General features: G+C 36.5%; 1 protein-coding gene across 1 annotated transcript in view; it reads right to left on the reverse strand.

Annotated features, from left to right (window-relative positions):
• The window catches only part of ARHGAP42 (Rho GTPase activating protein 42), a 216,456-nt gene that overhangs the window by 68,534 nt on the left and 136,062 nt on the right, over positions 1-11,860 (reverse strand). Inside the window, 1 exon segment of the mRNA XM_032788432.2 lies at positions 4,429-4,530. Within this exon segment, the coding sequence (XP_032644323.1) occupies positions 4,429-4,530 (102 nt within the window).

The raw sequence follows: 11,860 nt of genomic DNA on the forward strand, positions 1-11,860 counted from the left end.
TAGGCAGGGATCAAACCTGGAAACACCAGCACCAAACCAAAGGCTTTTGTCACTGGAGAGAAAGAATTAACTCCACCAACTGATAAGAGTAGTGGGCTCTTATCTCCATGGAAACAAGCCATTAGAGGGAGACATAACACATGGCCAGTTCCCATTTTAACTCCATTTTTTCAGTTATTCATAACTTTCCCCAAGGAAGTTCCTTTTGGACTGAAATTGTCTATGTCTTGTCCCAGCTCTAAGGGAATTTCTTTGTTTGATTGTGGAAACTTTCAGTAACATCAGTTCAGCCATTTCTGATTTATAGTAGTATAAAAATAATACATTTTTCTCTTATGTTCTGATTAAATTTGGAACTCAAACAACAAACATATGTGAAGCTAGAAAATTGAAGATGGCTTGTTTTATAATTTCCATCAAGGAACAGAAAGAATATTCATTTTTAAAGAAAACAGGTTTAGTATTTTTTAAATCTTGTCTTTGTATAATCAGTATTTGCCTTCAGTTAAAGATTCTGCCTGTTAATGGCAGATCTAATTAATACTGCTTCAGCTAAGGGTGTGAATATTGTCATTTAGTAGCATGGAGACATTTAATATTGAACCACTTCTACAGTACTCCATTAGCACTTTAAAGCAAAAATATTAGATTTAACAGTATCTTTCAAATGAATCAGTAGCACTTGTTCCTTTTTAGGCCTATAAAAAGCAAAACAGGAAATTTAATGCAAAAGCTGATGTTAAGGATAAGAAATAAAGCACTCAAAAGCCATGCAATTCCAAAAATTAAGGCTTTTACCACAAAGTTAACTTGGCCATGTGGCATTTTTGTTGTATTTTCTATTACTGGTTTCCTTGATGAATCTAAAACGTAGTATATTAATAGTTATGTTATAAAAAGTATATATAATAGGGTATATAGGGTATGCAATTTGGCAGAATTTAACAACGTGTTACAACTTTAGGGTACGATCCTGCAAACCTTAACTCATGGGATTGCAAAATACAAGAATTTAAATAACATGGGCCTCAGTTTTTCCCTTTGGTTATATATAATAAATACAGTTTAATTTGGTTTTAGCAAAGAGCTCTTTCAGGGCTCAGTTCAGGAAAGCACTTAAGAACATGCTTTAATCCATCCACAGAAAAGCACGTAAGCACATGTTTAACTTTATTGGGACTTAAGTACATTTTGAAACACTGTCCAAAACTTGGGCCACAATGATTATTTGGGTATAGTGATCAAATCACACTTTTCAAAAGCCATCTTTGGTGAAGGTTGATGAGTTTGCTTGATCAATGTGCAGTTGTAAGAATCATTTAAGAAGTGGTTTATTTGAACTTTTCCAAGGCAGGAAAGATTTTCACACCTTTTTGTATGTCACTCTGCTGATGGTAATGTATGGTTAATTACAGCAGCAGCTTTTATGATACAGTTAGAGTCAGTATTATTTTCACTGACTGGAAATAGCACTAGAATGTGCATCAGAACTCAACCTGTTTTTGCAAGATGGACATGCCTCCACACATGAGCATGATTTTGAAAGCTCAATTTCATGAATCTGCATTTAGTGATCAGTAGGGGGCTACCAAAATTGGTGCTTGTAGCATTGATTCTGATCTATTCCTTTTTAATTCTGTAACTCTCATTTATTTCCATAGGTTTTCTCATAGGGATAGTAAAAAAGTTGGTCACAGTGGGTTTTTGGTTTTTTTACATCACATACTGTGTGCAGTTTGTAAAAAGTATTTCAATAGTCTGTGTACTACTATGGAATGTGCGGCATATTATGACAAAACTCATATCCAAATGATATTCATCTTATACGCTATTTGACAGTGATAGCCCAAGGTCTAGCAGAAAGAAGGATCTTTACTACGTGACTGTAGCCCAGTAACTACAGATGTATGGAAAACACAGGCCTCCACTTGAATCAAGATGGAACATCAGAGATCTGAAGTCTGTAGTGGCTGTACCTCTGCATTACAAATAAACAAATAACTTTGCAACCTACTCCGTTTTAGGGAAATTGCACTGGCCCTCTGGCTCACAGCTAGTGCCAGCTTCAGCTTGGCCAAGTCTGGACAACAATGACCTGAGGTGATAGTAGTATCATCAAAACTAAACATATGCCTAATATTAAAATTGCACATCATGAATCAACCTCAAAACAAGAGAAGCCGACCCATTCTTTATCTAACTCTCCCACAACCAGTTTTTATAATTTAAATGCCTGATTCACCACCGTGCGTACTCCAGTTTTATGCTGGCGTAACTCCAACGATTTCAATGTAGTTATGTCAACATAAATCTAAAGCAATATAATGGTGAAGTAGGCCCTATATGTTCTATAATCATGGCCTTTAGAATAGTAGACTAACTAGCATCTCTTATGAAATTCAATATCTAGGTATGAAGTGATCATTAAGGACAGGGTGGAAACCTTTTACTGTGATTTTCTATTAGTTTGCATGCTCAAGTCAAATCCTTCATGATTCTAAGACAGTTTATTTAATTACATAGACAGTTGACACATTTTATTTAATTTCAATTAGTTTTTTAACTGCAATATAATAAATAATCTTCATAACCATCCCAGCAAAATGTGCTTTATTTAAACCTGACAGTAAATTAGCACTTAACTTGACTTAACCAAATCTTGATTTATAGGTAAATACATCAAGAATTGTTTTCTGACTTCCTGCTTAACCTCTAATGGAACTATTTTCCTATTAATGCAAAGGGAATTTATGGACTTGTCGGAGTTGTGTATATGTAAATTTGGCCTGTGAATGGAACAAAAAAACCTTGTAAAATTAATGTTGTTTTCTCTACTGTTGATTCATCATACTGAAATCTGTTTTAGCACGTACAATATAAAAGAATAAACGTTATGAAATTGCAGTATTATATCAGGTAAATATAAACCACACTTTGTGACTGTCTGAGAGATGGTTACATCTTTTGTGTAGAATTTTGTCAGCAAAGTAATTTCCAAGTTTTCAGAGTTTATCATTGACAATAATGGTATTAAAATAGCACCCATCTCTTCTGGAAAGTTTAATATAATGTCAGGAATACTGAAAAAAAAAAACTTGTAATTTGCTGTACAGGAAAATAATTTAACCTAACAACATAGCTAAAAAGGGGATCTTTCTGCTAAGTTACAACTATGCCTGCTTTTTAAAAGTAACAGTTATGGGACGTACTCTTTAAAATGGATGATGAATCTGCATTTAAGGCTATGACCCTGGTAGAAGCCTTGTTAAATCAAATGAGTGCCACATAAATGCACGGTTATGTGGAACTGTATCAGATTCCAGGATCAGGTTTAAATACTTTTACCCTGTATAATTAGAGCTTTGTGCTCACAATAGAACAATCCTCTCTGAATAGTTTTTTATCACTGTAGATCCCTTAATCTGTACACAGTATTGCAGTTAAACTCCGTGGACTCTCTTTGGAAGTACGGTTAACCCCGAGGAAGCAAAAGTAATGCATGAAAAAAATATTTAATTCCGCGTCCAATTATGCAAACCTTTACGCATGCAAAGAGTCTCAATGAGACTCAATATTCATTGCCTTCTACCTGTCTAGCCATTTACACTACTGCAAAATGCTACAGATGTAAAATGCTACCAGATAAAAATGGCACTTTGTACAGATATTTTTGGCTACATGATTGGGTACAAGGCAGTGCAGAATCAGGCCCACTGACTTCTGTTGAAACTGGTGGGACAAAAAAGTACTACTCACAAGAGTAAGGACCCATCCTTCTTTGCTCAAACTAAGAATCTTATGAGGTCATATTTGACTACATTTTGATATGACAAACACAAGTTTACCTGAAGATCACATGCACAAAATCTGTTGAAAACCTTTAGCAATCTATTTATTTATTTGCAATATGGCACTCTTTTTAATTTCATAAAATACAGCCATACAGTTTCATAATGGAAAGAATGTTTCTCTCAGATTAAAGCGGAAAACACGACATGCTGAAAAGCATAAAAAGTGTCATTAAAATGCTTCAGGCTAAGCTATCTAGCTGAAAGTTTATGTAAAATGGAATAAATTAAACAACAAAAAAAGACAGCATAGCCTAATTACATTAATTCTAAATATTCCACAAACACCTTGCAAATAAAGGTCAGACATGTTTTATTAGAGCATTACAAATATTGTAAATAGTAAAAATTAGATTTGCAACTTAAAATATGGCAGAGCACATGGAAATATTGCCCTGTTAAAAGTTTTATTTCACATCAGAACAGTATTAATCTCATATACAGAATTTATGAGTATGTACATAGCAACAGAGACTGGCAGAAATCATCAACTATTTTATGTAAAGAAAAATACAGCATGTCCAGGAGACAACTCTTTTTAAAGATAAACTTATAGTCTAGTAAAAGGGTAAGAGCTTACATCTTGCAAATGAGATTCTTTTTTCTTTGCTGATAAATTTAAGTGCTTCTCTAGAATGGAATAATATTTCTCACTTTCCTTGTCAAACTTCTTCTTCCCATCCTGAAAAACAAAACATTGCAAAGTAAAGAATCTGATAGAACTCTGAAGCCAACAAAAAGGAAAAGCTAGCACATTTGCTAAAAAGACTAGCTGTGTGATTATTTTTGCTGGTTCCACTGGTTTTAGGGCAATAGACTCATATCTGAATTGGGGTCTAAAAGTTATTCCAAGTTATTCAGTGAGACATTAAGTGTACAGGCAGACTTTGGCAAACCACTAAAGAGTCTGAAACCCCTATGGCTTATTGTTAAAGGCGGCCTAGTCGGCAAGCTGTAAATTGGCCCTTCAGCAATCTCAGCTTGACCAAGGTAGGAGTGGGGGAGTTTTGGGTGCCTCAGAAAGGGCAGCATGACCCAGCGTCCCTCCTGATAAGAATTGTGTTGAAGTTGCTGATACATGCATTTTAAAAGAGCAGGATGTGCTCCAGGAATGTCTACTGGGGTTTCAAGGCTGCAAACTCTGGAAAAACCCACACCTGGTTAATCAATAATCAGAAGGAGCCTCTTGCTTGTCCATTGGAACTGCGTACTTAACCAGTTTTCTTTAAGAGACATTTCATTCTATTACTAATGTATAAATAAGGGACCCATTTGAGGACTCTTTTGAACTGTTTTTGGACTCTCCCTCTGGGTACATCTTTCAGTCCCCACCGGCAGACGGAAGATTTGGCCACCAGAACCTGCTGCTGTGTCACTCGAGAGCCACACTCAGCTTTGGTAATTATCAATGATTGGGGGTGTTTTATTAACCTGTTGTGGACGTAAGTGCTTGAGACTAAGTAAAGTTTAGATTTAAGTGAAAGCACTCTTGTGTTGTCCTGTTTGTGCCAGCCATCTATTGGTCGGACGGCCGTGTCTCCCTTGATTTATTTCCTGACACCACCTCGCAAAACCAAGAGCTTTGGGTTGAAAGAACCCTGGGTAACAAAGTATATGCTTGTCTTCAATGGGACTGGTCACGTGCTTAGGTACCTTACTGTACTGGGGCCTAAACTGGTTTAATTTACACTTTCTATTGGCTCCATAAATGTGCATGTATTAGATCATTCCAACTTGCAAAAAACCTGCAGAAGTGGGCTCTGACTGGAAAAAAAAACTATCTTTGCAACAGTCCCTTTGTGGTGCTCCCCTCTTATCTTTTCATTTGAGCTGAGGTTTGCCTGACTTGTGTGTTCAGAGTGCTGTATGTGGTTTTTACTCATATTCTTAGAACATGAGAACGAGGAAGGAAAAGCATGTACAATTCTAATGTAGCTGCAAGGGAGCTAATGCAGGCAACTCAGTTTTTCAACAAATGCTTTGTATAGTTTTGAATTTTTAAACGTCCTTTATAGGGAGTTTCTCCACTCACCTGCCTTCCCTCTTTTGAAAGCTTTCCTCATGTGGAGTCAGGTATCCCACATTCCCACCAGCTGAGTACTTTGATGTATGACAAATAATCCAGAAGGGAAATTATTGATTATAAACAAGGTAGAGTGAGCTACACTCTTCTACTTCAAAAAAAATTAAATCTGATACTTATGGGCTGCAAATCTAAGAAAAAGACATCTCTCTCTCTCTGTTGGGATCTTTAGAAGTGACAGCACTGGGAAGGAAGGAGTAAAGGGGAAATCAGTAAGTACCCACAGCATTTTAAGGATTAAAAAAATTCTTGTTACTGCATTATATTATTGTAAAAAAGTGTCTATCCTGTGGTTGGCTGCAGTTCCCCGACAGTGTGTTTTATAGGCCTAAAATTTATCCTGCATGATTCCCTGTAATGACTAACAAACGGTGTATTTTAAGAAAACAAAGAAAGGCTAGTAGGACTCTGGTCTCATCAGCACATATGTAAAAGCTATTAATGGTGAGAAACCTATCACTAGATATAATGTGATAACATCAGGTCATGAGCAGTGCTCAATGATCCTTTCCTTCTGCTCTCTTTCTCTCTCTACGAATTATTGTTTTATATTAAACAAGTTACTATAGTATATTTTAACACAAGGATTTGAAAATTCTCCCCAATTAATTTCTTTGTCATAATGCCATGAAAAAGTCATATCAACAGTCAAAGAAATAAGAAATAACAGGGAGATCTTAACACCATACATACTGAGCTACAACAACAAAGCAACAGTTAATTATTTCCAAGAACACCACAATATAAATAAGTTCACAACGATAATAATACCAAATTAAAAAAAGAAAAACTCTCACCTATGTGGAAGATGCATATGATATATCTATAATTATTATAAGCATATTTCTAATAGCTTGTCTATACGGTGTACTAGTCCACACCAGAAGGGCGTAAATTCTAGTGCACACTAGCATATTGTGCACTAAAAGTTGCCTATTGCTCATGAATGTAGCCCAGTTTTAAACAGTTTTGCATAATAGGTATTAGGGAACTTTTAGTGCACGCTAGCAAGGTCAACGTGGGCCTGTTAGTGAACAACACGCTTGTATGCACTAGAATTTAGACGCTTCTAGTGCAGACTAATGCATTGTGTACACAAGACCTAAGGTGCTCATCATCATAGAATCTAGGCAGCACCACATAAAGAAAAGTATATAAAGCATCCTTACAGGAAATTAAATAGAAACAAAAGCATCTGATCCAACAAAATATCAACAAGTGAATAATATAGTACACATCCAAAAACCTATAAGCATCTTATTACAGATTAATACATGCGTTCACATGTTAACAAACTTAAAACATTTACAAAAAAAGGTAAAGACCAATGTGCACAAAGTAAAACTCTTGTATTACACCTGCAACATGCACCTTGAAGAGTGACAAAATTAGCCACAAAAATCAGTCTCTGGCAAACCAACACGAGAAATCAATTCCAGAGTCATGGATTCCTCACTGAAAATACACAGCCTCCAAAGTCCTCGAGATTAAACCAAGAAACTATTAGCTTGTATACGTCAAATAATTTCATTAGTGTTACACAAGATGGTGAGATTGTCTTTGAAATGACAACACCTTTCTGGCCACTTGTAGATATATATTCTTGACTCCTGCTGTTACATGGGACATCTAGAAGCAGGTGTAAATCCATCAAGAATTCCAGGTTGCAAAACACACAGAAGGCATTGAAAACAGAGAGAGTCAATATGAATTCTACTTATGATTCCAACTACTTCCCCCGCCAACTAGCATAAATTTATCTGGATTAGATCAGAGCCAATTTGCCCTCAACAAAGTCTCAGTCCAAACAAGACAATGGGTAAAACTTCAGCTGCACTCTCCAAGTCCTACACAGCAACTACATTTTTAATGCTTAAAAGAGTTATATTATTCATTACATTTGAAACACAGAGGTAGATGAAATATGTACCAGTTACACATAGGAAGGATTCTTGTTTTGCTGTAAATTGATGAGTTTGTTTATTCAACCAAATTACCAAGGTGAGATGGAACACTGATACTTACCATGGATACCTTTCTGGCAGCACAGATCCTGTGTAATGCTAGCATGGCCAGATGCTGGGATGTTAATTTATACCTAGGAAGCATGAAGTTTGCCTTTGGGTTTGTGGAAATATATTTCTCTAGTCAGTTGGACATTTTTGTTGGCGGTTTGTTTGTGACTAAAGCAAATTAAATAAAGAAGAGATTAAGCATTAAGGCGAATTAGTTGCCTAATTATTGAGGCTGCATTACATGTGGTGAGCAAATTAGGGTTGGTTGGTTGGTTTTTGTTTTTGTTTTTAAAAAGAACAAATTTTAAGTTCTTTTGAGGCTTGATCATCGTCTTCTACAAAGATCTTTGATGCTACCTCTGTTGGGAGAAGCCATGGGATATTCATCAGAATATGCAGAAACCTAGCTCTAGCAATAAAGCTTTAAATAAAGACAAAATCTACCACAGGTCTTCCCTGATACTTCAATGAGATGGCCCAGCCTCTTTTACTATAGCAGAACAGAATTCTGTAGTACCTCACATGAAAAATATTTTTTCAGTTCTTTACAGTCTTCTCAAGTGGGGATTTCAACGTACTTTCGAAAGGTTAACGAATTAAGCCTCACAAAATTCCTGTCAATTAAGTAAGTATTGTTTACGCCCGTGTGAAACACAAATGAAGACACAAAGGGGTTAAATGAGCTGGCTCTGGTCAAAACAGGCTTTTATCCTGCAATGAAATCCACAACTATAGTAGAAGTCAATAAAGCATAGGCACTGGGGTTCATGTTAGAGGATCTGATCTAGGACCTAATGAGAGCTGGGATTCTAAAATAAGAGTCTATATTGATGAGAGAGATACAAAAGGTGGAAAGGGGAAGCAGGCACAGAGCAGTGGAATGACCCCCCGAACACCACAAAGCAAGGCCAGTAACTGGAAACAGAATCCAAGTGTGCCAACTCCTAGTCTTATTCCCCATCCACTAGATCACACACTTACATTAAGTTATGAAAGAAATATTATTTACTTCATGTACTTCTTACTTTATCTGGAGGAAAAATCTGTCACATAATGACTTGTAATAGGTCATGTAATGAAGACAGAAAAAACCCTCATATAAAAAAGTGTAAATACCGTAACACGTCCCCTCCCAAAAAAAAAGAAAAAATCCCTAAAATTAATGAATTGTGATTGTGATACATTAGATTAGCCTTCTTGCTCCCAGAATGAAATTTCATGTAAATCTTGCTGGCACTCTGTCTGTGAGGATATGCAGAATGTGCAGTCTTTTCTGTTCCACTGCCAATATTCCTAGTTCCTATAGAGAACACATGAAACTGCCCCATTGGGTATATTGTAATGATTCACTCTACCTTACAATTGATTCTTTAGACACCTGTTAGTTTAAAAAAAAAGAGAACAAACAATTGGGACTCCCTGTTACCAGGGTAACTTCTGGTCTGACTGCTGCTTTCATGTGGACATCTCATCGATCAGCTTTTTATTTTGTTTCAGATTAGAGCACTACAGTTTCTCACTCTAAAGACAAGTAAGAAAAAGAGAACAAAACAAAGTCAACTGAGAAAAAAGGCAATTGCTTAGACGTTTCAGCTGTATTTGTATCTTTATTTTAACACAGACTTTGATGGGGTTTTGGGAATAAGGCTACAGTGCCAACAAATCAGCATTTCTGGCACTGTAAAAATCATTCTCAGAAGTGCTCCTGGGAATAGTTCAAAAAATGTTTGGCTGCTCACATCCGCAGATCAGCAAGTACCCCTCTATTCAAAAGTTCCTTTGATATTGCCAATAAAAACACATATTCGACTTCTGTGAATCCCCCAAAAGCTGTTTACTTTATGAGAATTAGCTAAAAAGACATGAACTCAGCAGCAGGTGATTCATTTTCTGGAAGACACAAGACACATCTGGATATTCCAAGAAACGCTCACCTCACAAACACAGTGACTCAGTGTGCAGGAACATCCTAGAGGGAGGGTTTGATCTCACTGCAGTCTAGGCCACCTTTTCTTCTGTAATCTCCAGGGCCCTCTTTTATATACAACAGCTGCACACTCTCAATCAGCAACAAAAGGATTATAAAGAAAGTTTTAGATATAAAATCTCTCTTTCTTGAGCCCCAACCTGGGAGACTGTGGGTTACCTCTGTTTCTAATTGGAGCCTCTACCTGGTTCAAAACCCAGGAGATGTTAGGTTTCTCATGAAGCCAAATCTCAGGTCTGGTATTGTTGTCAGGCCACTCAGTGAGACAGTTATAAAAGTACAAAGAGTATGTGGATGGTATGCAGACACTATTATTCTATTTCCAAGACAAAGAGAAGGGTTGAGAATGGAAAAATATGTTCATAAAGCCATTTGCCCAAAAATAACAGATACAACCACAATGGAGATATACAGATGAGACACTGGCCTTATCGTCTGGAACCACAATAACACCTGTGTGTTCAGTTCTCACAGACATCCGGTGACAATGCTGGTTTAACCCTTCTGTGCCTTAGTTCCTCATGTGTAAAATGAAGATAATACTGTTCTACTTCACGGGTGTGTTTTGAGCCTAAATCCATTAATGCCTGTGAAGTATACAGATACTGTGATGACAAGGGGTAGAGCATATAAGTACTTACAGTTATGAAGAAAACACTTCTGATATTTATACTGACATCATTAGGCTTCAGAGTTAATGTCACATTGAGCAGAATAGGGGTAACTTCACTCTTGTTTCCAGATGATGTTTTACAGACTCAGGAAAGGAGCCCTGCACACTCAGAAGGTTTTTTTTACAACAACATAGGGTAAATTTTTTTTAAAAAAATGAAAGCTTATGTTATGATAGGTCACTAGGGAGCTGCAGACTACAACTTGATGGATACTGGGCTATGCACTGACCATACTGAGTGATAGAGCATTTGTTTTGGTATTTGAATGTCCTCCGTTCAAGATGTACCCTTGTTAGAAGGGTAACCACAAGACAAATCTGGCATCAACAGAAGAACAGCTACCAACAGGATGTTTTTGAAACATCTAAACTGTTCAATGCTGCTGATGGAGCTCACCATCATGAAAATGCAAAATCATCTCTGCCAGAGAGAATTTACCATGGGGCTCAAAAATACTTCTGATGAGCACTTTTTTTTTAAACTTTGTAATGCTTCATAATATCCAAATGTCAGGTATCAGTTTCAAAAAACTTTCCTGAGGGAGAAGACCTCCCCCTTCCCTCCTCCCCCTGACTTTCATCCCTGTTTTAATTACATACAATAGCATCAGCATTTCTAGCAAAGTGCAGCTTAAGTGAAGTTTTGTCCAAATAATATTCTTGTTAATTAAATCAACTTTTACTGGATCTAATTGAAGTTTTAATAATTAAGAATGGCAAAATCTGGTCTTTGGTTTACAAGGCAGCATTTGCCTCTCTCCTTGGTTATGGTTATTGAAAAGCATTTCATCTTCAAAATAGGAAATTAAATGAATAGATTCTCTATCACGTATTCTTTCTACTATTGTTCTGTGGTATTTATCGCAAGCTAAAGATGGGGAACTGTGTGGGAGTCCCTTCAAAGAGTGTTAGTGAGCATATTGCTGATTAAGCAATAATAAAAAACGTTGCACAGAATAGGGTCTGACCAAAACACTTTAAAATCCTTTCCTATCTGGACGTAGGATTCTCTTCTAAAGCTAAAAAGCAGGTCTTTATTTTAATAATCATATGGTCTTGTGGCACAGATCCTACCCAGAAGCAGGGTCTCTTCCTTTAAGTGATAGTGGATTTTTATGAAAGGTTTTACCTGGCACCTTCAGTAACACAAGAGAAAACGATTTAACTCTAGGCAAGAAGTTTTGTTTACTCATCTGGCCTGAAAAACTGAAAGAAAATAAATTATCAACTAAAAGGATAAAATTCCTCCTAATA

This window comes from Chelonoidis abingdonii, chromosome 1, assembly GCF_003597395.2.
Source record: "Chelonoidis abingdonii isolate Lonesome George chromosome 1, CheloAbing_2.0, whole genome shotgun sequence".
Classification (NCBI taxonomy): Eukaryota; Metazoa; Chordata; order Testudines; family Testudinidae; genus Chelonoidis; species Chelonoidis abingdonii.